At 45.3% G+C, this 19,358-nt stretch overlaps 1 protein-coding gene across 1 annotated transcript in view; it reads left to right on the forward strand.

Moving 5' to 3' along the window:
* The window catches only part of TDO2 (tryptophan 2,3-dioxygenase), a 169,119-nt gene that overhangs the window by 104,228 nt on the left and 45,533 nt on the right, over positions 1–19,358 (forward strand). The window contains exon 7 of the mRNA XM_069243128.1: positions 13,232–13,339. Coding sequence (XP_069099229.1) covers positions 13,232–13,339 — 108 coding nt within the window. The remainder of the gene's footprint in view (positions 1–13,231; positions 13,340–19,358) is intronic.

Consider the following 19,358-nt stretch of genomic DNA (forward strand, 5'->3'; position numbering starts at 1 on the left):
TATGTACATATATATTCAAGAACTCTTTGCTTTGCAGACTTGCCTATCTTAGAGACAAAGCTCAGTGCTCAGACTAATTCCTAGAGACTGTGATTGAGAAAACTGAACCTTTAGAAGGAGTTTTTGTTTCCTGTAAAAAATATTAGTAGTTTGTATATTTGCAAACTTTTGAACTGTTCTCCAGAGAACCTTGGAAACCTCCGACTCCTGGAGAAAAGAAGATATTAAGTTAACATTGCTGTCTTAGAGAGAGGCTAGGCTCTCAAAAGATCCAGGTTAGGAGAACAATAGAATTGGGTGAATGTGAATGGCTGAACAGCTGAATGCAGAGTAGGGAGTCTTATTACCCGACTGTAAGTCCTTCCTTTAAAGAAATCCCAATAAGAACAAAGGTGCAGGTTTTCAGAGAGACACACTGAATATCCTATCTTCAAGTGGGAAACACAGGCTGGGGCTGGATCTGGAGGCGGTCTCTCTTTTTCCATTCCCCTTCCCCCTAGCGGATGCAGGGATCAGATAATCAGCTAAAGTCTGAGCACACATCTGTTGGAGGGAGTTGGGTAAAAGGCATCTGCTCCTGTGGAAGTTTGATTTAATGGGTAATCTTCTGACACATATGGCTGTTTGAAACTAATGCAGTAGATTTTTTTGGGGACAGATCCTCTAACGATGGCTTGCAAGTGGACTCCAAAAAAGTTGAAGCTATTGTGACTGCTGCTACACCGTGAAGTCCTTCTGTAATTCACAGTTTTTGGGGATGGCTAATTACTGAGTCAGATTTATTCCTAACTTTCAGACACACTGAGGGTGCTGACCAGGAATGATGTCCCCTGGGAATGGAACAGTAAATCAGTGTAGGCATTCAAGGACATTAAGAAAACAATTCTACAAGATGCCACCATGGCTTATTTCAGTCCAACACATCAAACATAACTTATTGTGGATGCTAGCCCCATAAGGCTCAATGCTGTGTTAATGCAGTTGAAAGGCAAAGGTGAGTAGGTCCCATTGCGTAAATGAGCAGATCCCTCACCGCCATGGAGACTCGATATTCACAGATAGAAAGAGAAGCATTTCCACCTCTATCTTTGCTGTCAAAGATTTTAAGTAGTGACTGATCACAAACCATTGGTACCATTAATTACAGGCACCACTCGAAATGGTCCTAGGAGAATTGAGAGGTGGGCCGTTCAGCTCCAGCAATACTCAGTTGAAGTGGTGTACTGCCTGGTATACACAGTCCAGCCAACTGTTTGTCGTGGCATCCCCTAATGGCTGATCCAAACACACAACGAGAGGATGAGCCGAGGGATTTGTGAGAACGATCACAGAGATGGCATGTCCCAGAGTGCTATCCCACGAAGAAATTGTGGAAGCAACAAAGGCAGATGCTTGTCTGAGGTGAACAAGAGAAGCGCTACAATGACGTCACTAAAGGAAGTTCTTGGCTGGGGCCAACGGTTCAATGGCAATGGCAGATGAGCAGGAAGCACAGGCAGAGCTGGGGAGATGCCGGAATGAACTCAGTCAGAGTGGAGAAGGGCTCATCCTTTCTGTTCATCAGATTGTTGTCCCCCGTGGTTTGTGGGCCGAAACCGTAGAGTTTGCACACCAAGGACATCAGGACATTGCTAAAACAAAAACGCATTTAAGGAGCAAGACGTGGCTTCCAGGAATTAACCGGCTGGTCAAGGAGAGAGTGTTATCACAGGTGGCGAGCCACCTGTGGCTCCCATGAAAACTGAAACTGCCAGCACCAAGCACAGGTGGTCCGTGAGCATGGACTTTCATAATTGTCCAGATAACAGGCTCACACTGGTCATCATTGACAGTCATCCCAAATTTCCTGCAGTCGAGCTAGTGAGGTCCACAGCATTCGAGTGAAAAGATTTTTGCCCTGTTAGGACTGCCTGAGGAAATTAAACTGGATAACAGCCCACCCTTTCAAGGCCAGGATTTTTAAGAATACCTGCACCAGTTTAACATTCAGCATCAATGAATAACTCCCCCATGGCCCCAGGCAATGGGGAAGTGTAAAGATTTAAGAGGACACTCAACAGAACACTCCTAATAGGAGTAGACAATGGGGGAGGTCTGGATTGTAGTTTGCATCAATTCTTAAGAGCATATCAGCAAACTCCACATAGTACCACAGGGTGTGCCCCGAGCGATCTCTTGGTGAGAAGATCTACCCAAGATTATGAGCAGGGCTTAACTGGCAGCCAGCAATGCTCAGCGTACAAGCAGCTCAGGAGAAAAGGAGAACCAATAATGACATGCTAAGCTTAGACAGGAGAGCTGTAAAACAGAACCTGCAAGTGGGTGACAAAGTGGTCATCAAAAATCACCATTCTGGGTGGAACCTTTGTACCCCTTTTGTGAAAGAAGCATGGGAGGCGGTGCAAGTAAGGGGGACCATGGTGACAGCGAGGAGAGGAAGCATGGAGATCTTGAGAAAAGTATCCTGGTTCAGAAAAATTTCATACAGGAGATAAGATGCTGCTGAAGAAGATTCAGCATACAAGCAGGATACAATTACCGCTGACCATGCTCAGGAGGATTCAAAGACGAGGACGTCTGGCGACTGTTGAAGTGACTGCAGCCCATTATCAGTGGTCCAACTTGCGGAAGATAATCAGCAATGCCAAGTACAGAAAATAGTACCTGTGGCCACCCATACTAACTGAGAGCCAACCCCGTGCCCAGTCAGAGACTTTGGGCCTCATTACGAATATGGCGGTCCATGGACTGCCGTACCCAGGATAGCAGTCAGATCACCGCAACCTTTGCGGTCTGACCTCCACATTACGATCCTGGAAGACAGACTGCCAGTACACCGCCGTCACCACCCGGATCAGAGATCCTGATGGGTTGTTGGTGGTGCAAGTCGTGGTCAGCCATGGCAGTGCCGAGCTCAGCACCGCTGTTCGGATTCTGACTTATCTTTCCATTGGCCTTTCCATGGTAGGGACCCCGCCACAGAAAGGCCGGCAGAAAGGCAGGGATGAGGCCACAGGGGGGCCCCTGTACTGCAAATGCCCATGGCATGGGCAGTGCAGAAGCCCCCCTGTCAGCACTCTCAGAGTGCAAACTGTCTCCCATGGCAGACTGCGCATTCCGAGGGTTTTGGGGGCACCATCTGTGCGACGGCATTGGCCTCAGCTCCCTGAGAGCTGAGGCCAGTGCTGCCGCACTGCTTCCGCTGGCCAGCCTGGCGGAAACATCATAATATGGCGGTAGGGAGGCACAGGGCTGGCGGCCACCTCCCCACTGTCATATTGGCGGTCCAATGGTCGGACTGCTAAAATCATAATAGGGCCCTAAGAGACTTTGGGGCTCATTTACAAAGAAATTACACAGTGTGGTGCTGCAAGCCAGCTTGTTGCGCCATGCTGTATCTGTCGCGCCACTGCGGACCGCAGCGCAAGCCGAGCATTCGGCTCGGGGCGCAGCCGTGGTTCATAGCGGCCGGGCGTGCCACGCCCCTGCTGTGCTTTACTTTCGAGGCCCCAAATTGGGAATGGGGTCTCGGCATGTCTTGGGCGCTCCATGCCCACAATATTTTCTTCCCCCACACCCCTCACTTACCTGGTGAGCCTGTCCTTTTTCTTTCTTTCTTTCTTTCTTTTCTTTTTCTTCCTTTCCTTGTGTTTTTATGTGCATATTCAGCAATCATGTTCTTTCTTTTTCACAGCATTCATTATTTTTCCCTGCACGCTTTAGGAACCTTTTTCAACATGGTGTCTTTTCTCTATATGTTCCTATGTTTCTTTCCCAATCCAATATGGTGACTTTTTACTTCCTGTTGGTCATTTCCTGTTCTTGGGTATATAGGATGAGTGATTCTTGTTCTCCTTGTGCTGCAACACTTCCTTTGGTGGTAATCTTCGCTCCTGCTACTTTTTTATCCAGTTAATTTTCCTTGCCTATTCCAGGTTCTTCCAGTATTATTTTTCCTGTTGGAAGACTTACCTTTATGCTTCTTTTTTGTTCCAGGGAGTTCCTGCTTTAGAGGTTTTTCCCTTTGGGTTTTTTTCCTCTGGGACTCCTTCTGGAGGGCACGGACTGCTTTTGGTGTTCCTCTATCGGCAGCACCATGGCTACCAGAAAGGGCCTCCCTTACCTGGGTCAAGGCAGAACCTGCAAGAATCAACACCTTTCTGCAGTTCCAGTGGGCCAAAGACATAAATGACGAGTAGCCCGTGATAGACTGCAGTGCCTAACGAACCAGACTTCGTCAAGCAGAATGGAGAATACCGCAACAGCAGCTGCAGAACCCAACCAGTCGCTACTCTTAACTATTCAACAGCAAGCCCAGGAACTGCAACAATTCAGAAATGAAAATGTGGCTTTACGACAAGCCCTGGCATCCTGAACCACAGATGTTCCCACTGTCTCTGCTACCAAGCCTCGTTTCTCAGGGGATCCAAATAAGCTACAATAATTTCTCAATGCTCTGACTGTCTATTTTGCCTTGCAACCAACACAATTTGCGCAAGATAAATCAAAAGTGGGTTATGTCATCAATGCCTTGTCTGGTCCTTCCTGGGCCTGGGCGACTCTGTTAGTAGCCTCCAATGACTCTGTGCTGTCTAACTATTTAGCTTTTGTCACTGCATTTAAACAAATGTTTGAACGCTCGGGATTGGAGGCGTCAGCAGAAGAAGCTTTATGTGACATTCAACAAGGTACCCAAGATGTTCTCCAATATATAACATGCTTCAGACAATTGGCAGCCGAGACGACATGGGTAGAACGTACTTTGGTGACTCTTTTTCGTAGAGATCTACGAGACGAAATAAGGGATGAATTAGTACATTCTGCTAGAGTGGACGATGTACGAGGCTTGATGGATTAGGCGCTCTCCATAGAGTATCGTCTACTAGAACGTCGTCTAGAAAAGAGAAAGCATTGTGGACCTTCTCATGCAGGAAACCCACGTACAATCGCCCATCATTCTGAAGAGCCTCGAACTTGCATTAACGGAGACAACAGAAGAGGAACCAATGCAAATAGACACTGCCCGTGGTCCTCTCTCTACTAGTGAACACAAAGACAAACTGAGAAGAGGGTTATGTCTATATTGTGGAGCTGCCGGCCACTTGCTCTGCACTTGCCAAGTCCATCCTGTGAAGTCCTCGGGAAACGCCAATTCCCGTCCTCTGTGAGAAGGGAGGGGACGGGATCTTCTGCGATACCTTCCATCAGTTCTTCCACGGAAGATGCCACTGTCCTGTTTCTGTTACCTGTTAGACTGCAATTACCTGGCGGTCGGGAATAAAGAGCTTTGGCATTATTAAACCGTGGAGCCAGTGGAATTTATATGGATGAGACCTGGGCCAAGAAACAACAAATTCCACAACTACTGAAGGACATTCCAGAACAATTGCATACTGTAGATGGATTCCTATTATCACCCAGTCCTGTCATGAATACCACTTCTACTCTATGTCTACACTTTGGAAAGCAACAAGAACATGTCCCTTTTGATTTAATATCCTCTTCTAATCATACAATAATCCTAGGAATACCTTGGTTTCTGAGACATAATCCGTATATTAATTGGGAAACCAGAACTATTTCTCTGTCTTCTAAATTCTGTCAAGATGATTGCTATGCCTCCGAAACCTATTGGTCCCCAAAGAAGATGTTATCCACAGAACAGGAATTAGGGTGTTCCATAAACTCTATTCAAGGGGTACCTAGTCACTATCTTGATTATATAGATGTGTTCCAAAAACCATCAAAACCAGTACTACCCCCACACAGAGACTACGATTGTACCATTCTCCTTGAACCTGGAGCGGTTTTTCCCTTTGGTAGAATGTATTCTCTTACGGAACCTGAAAAAAAGATACTTAAGGACTATCTGCAAGAAAATCTACACAGTGGTCTTATTGCACCATCGTCTTCTCCTGCTGGGGCTCCCCTCTTTTTCGTGCCCAAGAAGAGGAAGGATCTACGTCTCTGTATAGATTATTGTGGAGTAAATAAAATCACTATAAAAGACCGATATCCACTACCTCTCATCAAATACATATTGGAGGTAATTGTGGGGCACAGATTTTTAGCAAATTAGACCTTCGGGGAGCATACCATCTCTTAAGAATTAAGAAAGGAGATGAGTAAAAAACCGCCTTTTGAACACCCTTTGGTCATTATGAATATAGGGTAATGCCTTTTGGTTTAACAAACGCCCCCTCTGTTTTTCAAAGGTTCATGGATTCGATATTCTCCAACCTGTTGAATCACACTGTAGTGATTCATTTAGATGATATCCTTGTATATTCCAGACACCCTGAACTCCACACTGAACACGTAAAACAAGTATTAAACAGACTTAGGCAACATCAGCTCTACTGAAATCCTGAGAAATGTGAATTTGATAAGACTGAGGTGAAATATTTAGGTTATCACATTAGTCAGATTGGTATCTCCATGGATCCAGAGAAGGTTCATGCCATTCTAGATTGGCCACCCCCCTCACCAATCAAAGAAACTCAATGTTTCTTAGGTCTGACCAACTTTTACCGTCAATTTATTTCAGACTTTGCAAAACAGACTAGTGAAATCACACAGTCTCTTCAAAAAGAGAGTTTGCGAAATGGTTTTCTCTGGTCAAACGTGGCTGAAAATGCTTTCCCAAACCTAAAACAAACCTTCACCCAAGCACCTATACTACGGCATCCGGACACCAACAAACAATTCATAGTTGTTACTGATGCTTCAGAAAGGGCTATTGCGGCAGCATTATTACAACGACAGGACGACAATGGATTAAAACATCCGATATTTTATCTGTCTCATGTGCTCTCTGATTCTGAGCAACATTATTCGGTATTGGAAAGAGAACTCTTAGCTCTAAAAACAGCTTGCCAACAGGGGAGACAATTCTCCATGGGTTCTAAAGAACCCTTTGAAGTTGGAATAGACCATCGCAATTTACAGTGCCTACAACATTTCCAGTGTTGGAACAGTCATCAAGCCTGTTGGGCCTTTTTCTTTAACCAATACGATTTTTATATTACCTATACACCAGGTTCTCAAAATATTTTGACAGATGCTCTATCTCAACGCTACCCTGAAAGTACTAACACCCCTTCACAGTCTCTAATTGAACCAGACAAAATAATTAGTTCAGTCCAGTCTTTCCTCAATGAAGGACAGTCTGAGTACTCAACTCTCTCAGAAAAAGAATTGAAAGAACTGCGTCCAAAAGTACACAAGAGTTAAGGATACTACTATCATAAAAAGCACATTATTCCTACCTTCTAAGAAAGTGCAGAAAAAGGCACTCCAAATGTGTCACAACCCCCCTGTGGCCTGTCATCGTGGTATCAAAGCCACGCAGGAATTGCTCCTTCGCTCTTTTTGGTGGCCTACACTGAAGCAAGATGCTGAAAGTTACGTGGTATCATGAACCATTTCACCCAAGCAGAAATACCCCATAAAAGGCCTGCAGGACTACTTCAACCATTACCAGTTCCACCAGTCTTTGGTATACAATATCAACTGATTTTATGTATTCTTTACCTACCTCAGCGAGAAACCGAGTTATAATGGTGACTGTAGATTCATTCACAAAAATGGCTCATTTTACTGCCTTGAAGAAGTTACCTACATCTAAAAAATTGAGCCAGGTCTTCAATCAAGAAATCTTTAGTCTCCATGGCCTTCCCCAAGTTATTATATCAGATCGGGGTCCTCAATACATATCACGGTTTTGCAAGTACTTCTGCAAGGCCTTAAATATCGATGTAGCCTTATCTTCTGGATTTCATCCTCAAACCAATGGGCAGATGGAACGTCTGAATCGAGGACTTGAGCAATATCTCAGCTGTTTTTGTAATTCCATTCAGAGTAACTGGAGCAATTACTTACCCATTGCTGAATTTTCTTACAACAATACCGTACATAGTGCCTCAAAAGCCACTCCTTTTTTCTGCTCATATGGATTTCATCTTTTCCTGCTAATCCTGAGACCTCTTCTACACTTCCTGCAATCACCTCTTTTTCCCAAAGGTTACATAGAATTCCAGAACTTATTCGGTCTAATCTTGTATTAACTAAAAGACACATGAAAAGAATGGCAGATAAATGATGTGAGGCTCCATCTTATCGAGTCCAAGATAAAGTCTGGCTTTCTTCCAGATTTGTGCCTCTACGTCCCTCCTAAAATAAGTTTAAACCTCATTTTTATTGACCCTTTTGTATTCTTAAGAAGATTACTCCTGTATTCTTCCGTGTCTGTTTACCTCGAACATGGAAAATCCATCCAGTTTTTCACATCTGTCAATTGAAACCCTATACAAAAACAACAAGTGATGGACGGAATGCTGAACATTGTCAAACACTCACCCCCAGTCACAGATCTGGGTTTAATCCATCGTTCTTTTGCTCACCATGCCACCCCAGTTTGGACCCAGCCATATGCAAATCAGTCTTGACCCTGTTCCTCATGGGAACAGTCCAGCGCGAACTGCCAAGCCAGGTCCTCACTGGACCGGAAACAAGCATCCTGGGACCGGTTTCGGGGTTTCACCCCTCATCAGCCAGGCTAGCTTGAATCCAGTGGCATGGGAAGCACGGGACCCACGTCTGGGCATACCCTTCCCACTTAGGGCGACAAAGCAAAAACAACAAGTGATGGACGGAATGCTGAACATTGTCAAACACTCACCCCCAGTCACAGATCTGGGTTTAATCCATCGTTCTTTTGCTCACCATGCCACCCCAGTTTGGACCCAGCCATATGCAAATCAGTCTTGACCCTGTTCCTCATGGGAACAGTCCAGCCCGAACTGCCAAGCCAGGTCCTCACTGGACCGGAAACAAGAATCCTGGGACCGGTTTCGGGGTTTCACCCCTCATCAGCCAGGCTAGCTTGAATCCAGTGGCATGGGAAGCACGGGACCCACGTCTGGGCATACCCTTCCCACTTAGGGCGACAAAGCAAAAACAACAAGTGATGGACGGAATGCTGAACATTGTCAAACACTCACCCCCAGTCACAGATCTGGGTTTAATCCATCGTTCTCTTGCTCACCATGCCACCCCAGTTTGGACCCAGCCATATGCAAATCAGTCTTGACCCTGTTCCTCATGGGAACAGTCCAGCCCGAACTGCCAAGCCAGGTCCTCACTGGACCGGAAACAAGCATCCTGGGACCGGTTTCAGGGTTTCACCCCTCATCAGCCAGGCTAGCTTGAATCCAGTGGCATGGGAAGCACGGGACCCACGTCTGGGCATACCCTTCCCACTTAGGGCGACAAAGCAAAAACAACAAGTGATGGACGGAATGCTGAACATTGTCAAACACTCACCCCCAGTCACAGATCTGGGTTTAATCCATCGTTCTTTTGCTCACCATGCCACCCCAGTTTGGACCCAGCCATATGCAAATCAGTCTTGACCCTGTTCCTCATGGGAACAGTCCAGCCCGAAATGCCAAGCCAGGTCCTCACTGGACCGGAAACAAGCTATACACCTGACCCTTTTCTTGGACAATTCACATGTCCTCCCCCTTTATTGGTGAATGACGAACCCGAATATAAAGTTCAAGAAATATGTGACTCTCACATATTCCGAAACCATCTCCAATATCTCATTCATTGGAAAGGCTATCCTCTTAGTGCATGTTCCTGGGAAGATGCTTCTTCTGTTCACGCCCCACTTTTGATCTGTCATTTTTTCGTCTCTATACGCACAAACCCGGGGCTCCGAGCATTCGGCTTGGGGCGCAGCCGCGGTTCATAAATGCCGGTTGTGCCGCACCCCTGCTGTGCTTTACTTTCTCGCTTGAGGACCCAAATTGGGCATGGGGCCTCGGCGTGTCTTGGGCACGGCGCGCCCTCAATATATACTTGGGCACCTTCCCCCAAACCCCTGACTTACCTGGTGAGCCTGTCCTTTTTCTTTCTTTCTTTTCTTTTTCTTCCCTTCCTCGTGTTTTTATGTGCATATTCAGCAACCATATTCTTTCTTTTTCCCAGCATGCCTTCTTTTTCCCTGCATGCTTTAGGAACCTTTTTCAACATGGTGTTGTTTCTCTATATGTTCCTATGTTCCTTTCCCAATCCAATATGGTGACTTTTTACTTCCTGTTGGTCATTTTCTGTTCTTGGGTATATAAGGTGAGTTATTCTTGTTCTCCTTGAGCTGCAACACTTCCTTTGGTGGTAATCTTCGCTCCTGCTACTTTTTTCTCCAGTTAATTTTCCTCACCTGTTCCAGCTTCTTCCGGTATTATTTTTCCTGTTGGAAGACTTACCTTTTTCTTCTTTTTTGTTCCAAGGAGTTCCTGCTTTAGAGGTTTTTCCCTTTGGGGTTTTTTCCTCTGGGACTCTTTCTGGAGAGCACGGTCTGCTTTTGGCGTTCCTCCGTCGGCAGCACCGTGGCTACCAGAAAGGGCCGTCCTTACCTGGGTCAAGGCAGAACCTGCAAGAATCAAGACCTTTCTGCAGTTCCAGTGGGCCAAAGACATAAATGACGAGTAGCCCGTGACAGTATTATTTTGAAAGTGCAGCGATGCGTCGTATTTACAGATATACAATGCATCCCTGTACTTTCCTCTGATGCATTTCCAGCCTTGTAAATATGTAAATGAGTCAGATTTCATCAGATTCCATGAGTGTTGCATGAGAACACCCATAGCAACATCCATGGAATGCCCCTTTCATGCAGTGTTATGCATGAAAGGGGTCATATTTACAAAGCATGAAAATCCACGCAAGGTGGCTTTGCTTGGCCTTGTAAATATGGGCTGGCATACTGCTCCACCGGAGCGAAAAAAAAAAAAAAAAATGATGCTTTGGTGACACAGTGTGCCACAATGGCCTTGTAAAAGAGGTCCATTGATTGCTGAGCACAAAGTTCAAAGACTGTTCGAACAATTGCCCAAGTGCCTAACGTCTTTGGGATATGAATGTTATCTTGTTTTATTTATTTACTTTTTTTTTAAAAGGTTATAAGGGAGGTAGTGAGCCACCCGGCCACGGGAAACACACGGAACAACAACTCCTAAACCACAAAGTCGTGGAAAACAAAAGCGAAGCAACGGTTTCGTTTTCCACGACTTCCTGGTTTTCGTGCCTTAACCATGCATGTGTGAACCACGTACATGCATGGTTAAGGCACAGAAGAAGGGAGTCGATGCAGTGAAGGAGGAGGTAAGTTGGGCTGGGACTGGGGCTGTTTTTTGGGGGGTGGGGTGGAGGGCTCGGGGTGATTAGGGTTTGGGAGGAGAGGGGGTCAGGGTTTAGGTTTTAGGGGTGGGTTGGGGGGCGGGGGTGCTTTAGGTTTTATGGGTGGGGTAGGGACTCAGGGTATTTTTAGTTTTTGGGGGTGGGGTGGGGCCTCGGGGTGATTAGGGTTTGGGGGTCAGGGTTTAGGTTTTAAGGGTGGGTTGGGGGGTTGGGGTGCTTTAGGTTTTAGGGGCAGGGTGGGGACTCGGGTATTTTATTTTAGTTTTTGGGGGTGGGGTGGGGGCTTGGGGTGATTGGGGTTTAAGGGGGTAAGAGGGGTCAGGGTTTAGGTTTAAGGGGTGGGTTGGGGGATTGGGGTGATTTAGGTTTTAGGGGAGGGGTAGGGGTAATTTTGGGGGTGGGAGGTTGGGGTGGTTGTGGGGTGGGGGGGTCGCAGTAATTTTTAGGGGTGGGGTGCTAGGGGGGAAGCATGCTGGAACCGTGCATGCTGATCACTAATGCCTTTACCAGAAATGCCTTTACAACGAAAAATCGTTGTAAAGGCATTCGTGGTAAAGGCATTAGTGATACCAACAAGTTTGTTGTTCCGAACTCGTTGTTGAGCCATGGGTGCTTGAAGTACTTGTGGTTTCAACATATAACCCCCGGCCACTACTATACATTGTATAGCACACGCATTCTTAGGGTAGGGTGTGACCCAAGGACATAAATAAAGATGCTTTAGCTGCCTGTGGTTATTGCACACCAGCACCCGAGTGATCGTGTCTGTGTTCTAGTGTCCCAGTGTTGTTGTGCCCCGGTGAGGGCTGTGCATGCCCGTATGCAGACTTGACAGTCAAGTAAACTGATTTGTATGCATCATGGAAGTGCAAAACCTAATGTAGAGAAGCTGTTTTTGAGCAAGAACATAGGATCACACTACAATTCAAAAATCCATATGTCTCTTGCATGTGCACTTTCACAAATGGGTCATAACCTGAAAGCCAAAAGAACTATACATAACTTAATTAACTATATATTTTTTTAAATTAATGGTGGTACCTCCCATTCCTCTTTAGTCAATCCTTTAACCCTTATTGTTAGGCAGAGTGCGTAAGCACTTTTAGATGTTGTAATCTATCGGTGGACTTTAAATCATGCCCACCACACGCCCATCACTATCACTCGTTCATGGGCTTGCTGTTTAAAAATCCTTTGTTATCATTGGTAAATGCTTTACGTTTGTCCCTCCTTGGGGCTGTTTGCCGATAAGTTTGACTGTGAGCAAACTTCTTTTTCATTTTTCCTTTTGTGCCTCGTCTTTGCTCTCAGGCTCATGGTGGCCGTGGCCCTTTGAATTGACTTGCTTATGTCAACTGTTTTACTTCTCATTTTCAATATATGTGGAACGAAAAGTCCAGTTAGGAATTTACAAAGTTAATACCTCTAACATGAGCAAACGTGCAACCCTTTCCATTTTTGGAGATTTTAGCCTGTTGCTTTCAGAACATGGATCCTCGCATGCAGGCGCACTGGATTCATCTGAACAAGGTAGCATAGTCCTGTATCAAAACAAAATATCTGTTCAATAACATTTCGATCTCCCTCTTTCTGGCAGCAAAATAAACTTTTCCTCAGAGGCAGTTATAACATGTGTGCATGCAGAAATCATATACAAACCGACTGTAGATCTACTTACTATTAGTTCGATAAACTGGCACAATGTTCAGATGTCCAGTTAGCCACAGATGGAAATTTGTTGCTCATTTATTTTGATCATTTGTTGATTGCCATGAGATACAGCAGGTCATGCATAGCGATCGTCTATTGACTGTACAAAAATAGACTATATTTTGTTTTATTCAGGTAGTACATTTTCAGGTAGCACACCAAGGACTTTGTTGTTTCTTCAGGTGTATTGCTTAAAAGGTAAACCCGCTTTCTTTTTTTTCACGTGCACATATTTGTATGCCTAAGTGTTTCAGACAAAAATCAAATATAACATTACAACAGCAATTTAAAATTGTTATTATATTTTTTTGCTAAGGCGTGGCTTGAAAGAACTCCTGGACTGGAAGAGGAAGGGTTCAACTTCTGGGGAAAACTTCAAGTTAATATATTTAAAGGAATAGAAGAGGATTTTCAAGCACTCTGGGTAAGTGTCATTCTAGATGCTGACAGTAACTAAAAATATTGGAAGTGGAAAACAAGATTGTGCATGTGTTGTTTTGCATTGTACGATACGCAAAGTTAATAATCCCCAGCATTTCCTACCTATTAACATAATTATAGATTCACACTGAATGCCAACGATTTACCAGTGCATACTAGTACTTACCTTACATGCCTCCTCTGTAACTATTTTGCTGATACTGTACTCCCTCAACCTTGAAGAATACTGCTATCCACAGAGTGGAGTAGGATATCAGAAGTCCCTTAACAGTAAAAACAACAAACTTCATAACCAACTATCCTCCTCCCAGATGACTAATGTTAGACATGAAGGGTGCTAACACTCTTGGAACATCCCCTTCATCACCTGCAGAATAAGCATTCATTTGGAACTTGTTCTGATCCTTGCAGATTTACAGCTACATCTTCTGTGTTTTATGTTGAGCGCACCTAATCAACTCCCAACCTCCAGATTAGATACCTTCTCCTCAGCATGGCATATTTGGTGCACACGGAAAGGAAGTTATCAATATTGTTAGAAATGGGGTCTTTGTTTGACAGTCAGGTTGCCCCCTGTTCAAGCAAGGACCCTCACTCTAGTGAGGGTAAAAGAGAATCACCCTCAGCTAACCCTTGCTTACCCCCTTGGTAGCTTGGCAGAGCAGTAAGCTTAACTTCAGAGTGTTAGGTGTAAAGTATTTGTACCAACACACAGAGGTGGTCATTCCAACCCTGGCGGTCCATGACCGCCGGGTTGGAGGACCGCGGGAGCACCGCCGACAGGCCGGCGGTGCTCCAATGGGCATTCCGACCGCGGCGGTAAAGCCGCGGTCGGACCGGCAACACTGGCGGGCTCCCGCCAGTGTACCGCCGCCCATTGGAATCCTCCAGGGGATTCCGACCCCCCCTACCGCCATCCGGTTCCCGGCAGTCCGCCCGCCGGGAACCGGATGGCGGTAGGGGGGGGTCGCGGGGCCCTTGGGGGCCCCTGCAGTGCCCATGCCACTGGCATGGGCACTGCAGGGGCCCCCGTAAGAGGGCCCCTAAATGTATTTCACTGTCTGCTGCGCAGACAGTGAAATACACGACGGGTGCAACTGCACCCGTCGCACAGCTTCCACTCCGCCGGCTCGATTCCGAGCCAGCTCCATCGTGGAAGCCTCTTTCCCGCTGGGCTGGCGGGCGGCCTGAAGGCGGCCGCCCGCCAGCCCAGCGGGAAAGTCAGAATTACCGCCGCGGTCTTTCGACCGCGGAACGGTAACCTGACGGCGGGACTTTGGCGGGCGGCCGCCCGCCAAGGTCCGAATGAGGGCCAGAGTAACTTAATGAAAACACTACAAAATGACACAACACAGTTTTAAATAAATAGGAAATATTTATCTAAACAAAACAAGACCAAAACGACAAAAATCCACAATACACAAGTCAAGTCAGCAATTAAAAATCAAAAATAGTCTTTAAGTAGTTTTAAACACACGCTAGCACTGCTAGCGTGAAAATTTACCTGGTGCGCATCAAAAATAACCCACACAGGCGGGTGTGCATCAAAAAGGGCTTGCGATGCGTCGATGTCACTCACGAGCAAGACCTTGCGTCGTTTCCCCCTTCTGTCGAGTCGGCGTGTGTCAGTTCTTCTCTCCGCAGGAGAGTGATGCCTTGATTCGGTCTGCACATGGGTCCAGGCAGGCCTTGCGTTGTTTTTGCACGCATAACGATGGCTCGCGTCAGAAATCCAGCCGCACGATGATCCGAAAAAAAGAGCAGTGCGGGTCGCGATCTCCCAGCCTCCGTCAGCACTGCTGCGTGTAGTTTCTCCTGCTTCATGCATAGATTCTTCGGTCGCGTTTCTAGCAAATGCCGATTCTCAGTCACTGAGCCGGCGGCACATCGGTTTCTTCAGCCACAGATCGGAGTTGCATCAATCTTTGCCCCGCACGGAGCTCTGTGCATAGATTTCTTCCTCTTAGGCTGCCAGCTTCTCCTTTCAGGGTCCCAGGAACTGGATGGGCACCACAGGGAAGAGTAGGAGTATCTCCAGAGACTCCAGGTGCTGGCAGAGAGAAGTCTTTGCTGTCCCTGAGACTCAAAACAACAGGAGGCAAGCTCTAAATCAAACCCTTGAAGATTTCTTCTCAAGATGGAAGGCACACAAAGTCCAGTCTTTGCCCTCTTACCCTGGCAGAAGCAGCAACTGCAGGATAGCTCTACAAAGCACAGTCAAAGGCAGGGAAGCTCTTCTTCCTCAGCTCTTCAGCTCTTCTCCAAGCATAGGTTCCTCTTGTTTCCAGAAGCGTTTCTAAAGTCTGTGGTTTTGGGTGCCCTTCTTATACCCAATTTCTCCTTTGAAGTTGGCCTACTTCAAAGTAAAGTCTCTTTTGAATGTGAAATCCTGCCTTGCCCAGGCAAGGCCCCAGACACTCACCAGGAGGTCGGAGACTGCATTGTGTGAGGACAGGCACAGCCCTTTCAGGTGTAAGTGACCACTCCTTCTCTCCCTCCTAGCACAGATGGCTCATCAGGAAATGCAGACTACACCCCAGCTCCCTTTGTGTCACTGTTTAGTATGAGGTGCAACCAGCCCAACTGTCAAACTGACCCAGACAGGGAATCCACAAACAGGCAGAGTCACAGAAATGGAATAAGCAAGAAAATGCTCACTTTCTAAAAGTGGCATTTTCAAATACACAATCTTAAAGTCAACTTTACTAAAATATATATTTTTAAGTTGTGAGCTCAGAGACCCCAAACTCCACATGTCCATCCACTCCCAAAGGGAATCAACACTTGTCCTTGCAACAGTGAAAAACGAATTTAGCAATATTTTACTGTCAGGACATATAAAACACATTACCTTAACCATACACTGCTCCCTGCCCTTGGGGCTACCTAGGGCCTACCTTAGGGGTGTCTGACATGTAAGAAAAGGGATGGTTTAGGCCTGGCAAGTGGGTACACTTGCCAAGTCAATTTTACAGTTAACACTGCACACACAGACACTGCAGTGGCAGGCTTGAGGCATGATTACAGAGCTACTTATGTGGGTGGCACAACCAGTGCTGCAGGCCCACTAGTAGCATTTGATTTACAGGCCCTGGGACCTCTAGTGCACTTTACTAGGGACTTACTATTAAACCAAATATGCCAATTATGGATAAGCCAATTACATACACATTTTGTAAAGGAGCTCTTGCACTTTAGCACTGGTTAGCAGTGGTAAAGTGCCCAGAGTAACAAAAACAGCACAATCAGAGTCCAGCAAACATCAACAACCTGGGGAACAGAGGCAAAATGTTAAGGGAGACCACGCCAAAGATGAAAAGTCCCAAAAATATTATCTTTCTCATCCCAGAAACCTACCTTGACATCTAACATGTCCCCCCCCTCTCCAGCCAGAAATATAGACATTCTAGCAGTGGTTTTCCTTACAACTTCACAGTGGCACCTAATTCTGAGACTGGCACATGCTGCACTTGGTCAGCTTTGCTAACCTTTGAGTAAGTGGGCACAACATCACCATGTGTCCAAGAGACCTACTGCCAGTTCTTATTTTATTACCTCAAATTCTGAGAAGTTGTTGATACCCTGTTTGGGGTTTAGCCTTTAATGATGTTTTGTGAATTTGAGAAATATCCACTTCCTTTAAAATAAGAGAGGAAGAAAACTGATCTTTATGTTCCCATACTCGTACCCATCTGACTATTCCTCACAAGGTTGCAGGCATACCAGTTAACAAATACCTTGATTCAAAAGAACTGGTGTACGGTAACCAAATCCAAGTCACAAGGTCTAGAATGCTCTGGCATCTTTATTTCACTATAGCAAAAAGAGACAATGGCAGTGAAGTGCTTTACATGTAACAGTGCATAAAAACATGAGATAATGCCTAGATCAACTGAGAAGTAAAAGGATGATGTAAGGAGGAGGTGGTTAAATATTAAAGGAGAGTTTGAAATGAGTTTTCAAGTTTTTGGGTAATTACTGCAAGCTATGTGTGAGTTCTGTTCTATTCCTATCTTAATTGCTTCGTTAGTTGGACTAAGCTTTCACATTCACTTGTATTTGCATACACAGAGCACATTGACTCTATTACACTGCAACAGGCAAGGATGTGGTTGCTGCCTTATTTGTGGTCAACCATTTATTGGCTCCTATATTGTTTGTCTTAGACCAGACAGCCTTAGGGCGGTCACCCCTAACTTTTTGCCTGCCTCCCTCCACTTTTTGGACACTGTTTTTGCTTGTATTAGGACTCTGCACACTTTACCACTGCTACCAAGACATGGTAAACTTGGTTTACACCCAATTGGCTTATTTAATCTACTTACAAGTCCCCAGTAAAGTCTCAACAAGAAGGACTACTTGTGCGGCAAAATGCAATGCACAGCCTGCCAGAACTGACGCACAGCCTGCACCGCGGTGACAATTTCACTTCACGCTGAACTAGAATGACGTAGCCTGACTTCGCAACAAGAAGATCGATGCAGCACCAGCGCAGCAACCGGAAATTCGACGCACGGCCTCACTGGATCAATGAATAGCCGAGCCAGAATGACGCAGCCCAACTTCCAGAGAGGAATCGACGCAGCACCTGTCGTGCAGTAGAAAATTAGATGCAACGCCCACCAGATCGACAAAGCTCCTGTGACTTCATCCTGCCAGCACTGGAAATCCATGCATCGTCCCCGGGACGTCTGAAAACCCTGCAACCCAAAGAGGATCCACAACTGAGCGCCGGAAATCGACGCACAGCCGACCCTGCGTGAAAACTAAACGATGCATTGCCGTGAGGGGCCCAAGAAATCAACGCACACCTCTTTGTTTCCACGCATCTCCTCTTCTGCAGTTCTTTGCGGAGATTATTCACACAAATCAGGTACTTTGTGCTTGAAAGAGACTTTATTTGCTTTTAAAAGACTTAAGACACTTTATATCACTTTTCAGTGAGATCTCAATATATACTTATTGCATTTTTCATCGTTTTGACCTGCATTTATCCAGATAAATATTACATATTTTTCTAAACACTGTGTGGTGTATTTGTGTGGTGCTATATTGTGTTATTGTATGATTTATTGCACAAATACTTTAAACATTGCCTTCTAGGTTAGTACTGACTGCTCAGTGCCCAGCTACCAGAGGGTGGGCACAGGATAATTTGGATTGTGTGTGACTTACCCTGACTAGAGTGAGGGTCCTTGCTTGGACAGGGGGTAACCTGACAGCCAACCAAAGACCCCATTCCTAACAGTTTGGTACAATCAGGAACTACACCTTCCATCCCTCTAAACACCAATACCTCATTCAGGAATCTCAAAACAAATGCAATAAATCTGTAAAAAATAATCCCATGTTATATTATCACCATGTTCAAGGTGATCAATTTATTAGGATTTGTCATTTTGGAAAATCCATTTTTAATATTTTTATACTGTTTTCTAATTTTTCAAGTGTTCTAGTTTACAGATAAAATAAGAAGAGGGATTCCCATTATGTAGCTCAGGAAAGATCAAGGTTGAGATGACATGTCAACAGAAAATGACAGAAAAAAACAAACATTTAAAAAAAAAAGGATAGAGAGGAATAATGATCCAGAGAAGATTTTTTTAATCCAGAGCTGCAGGTCTTTTAGGAGCTAAATACGTCCCCTCTTTAGTTTTGCTGTAAACTAATACCTCAGAGTGATAAATACACATTTTAACAGTGTGTGGCCTCAGCACTCAGTGAGACACCAGTCGTGACTTACATAACATGTGCACAATAGTTTACTTTCCAATCATTTCACTTTAACATGAGACACTCCTGCACATCTGAAGTCTTCCTTCAAATCTCTACGTTTTTCAGTTTCACAAGCTACATTTGCATTGAAAACATGGTCTACACTCCATTAATTAAGGGCCATATTTATACTTTTTTTGTGCTGCATTTGCACCATTTTTTGACATAAAAGCAGCGCAAGCTTACAAAATATAGGCTCTTATTTATACTTTTTTAGCGCCGCATTT

Source organism: Pleurodeles waltl, chromosome 1_2 (assembly GCF_031143425.1).
Source record: "Pleurodeles waltl isolate 20211129_DDA chromosome 1_2, aPleWal1.hap1.20221129, whole genome shotgun sequence".
NCBI lineage: Eukaryota > Metazoa > Chordata > Amphibia > Caudata > Salamandridae > Pleurodeles > Pleurodeles waltl.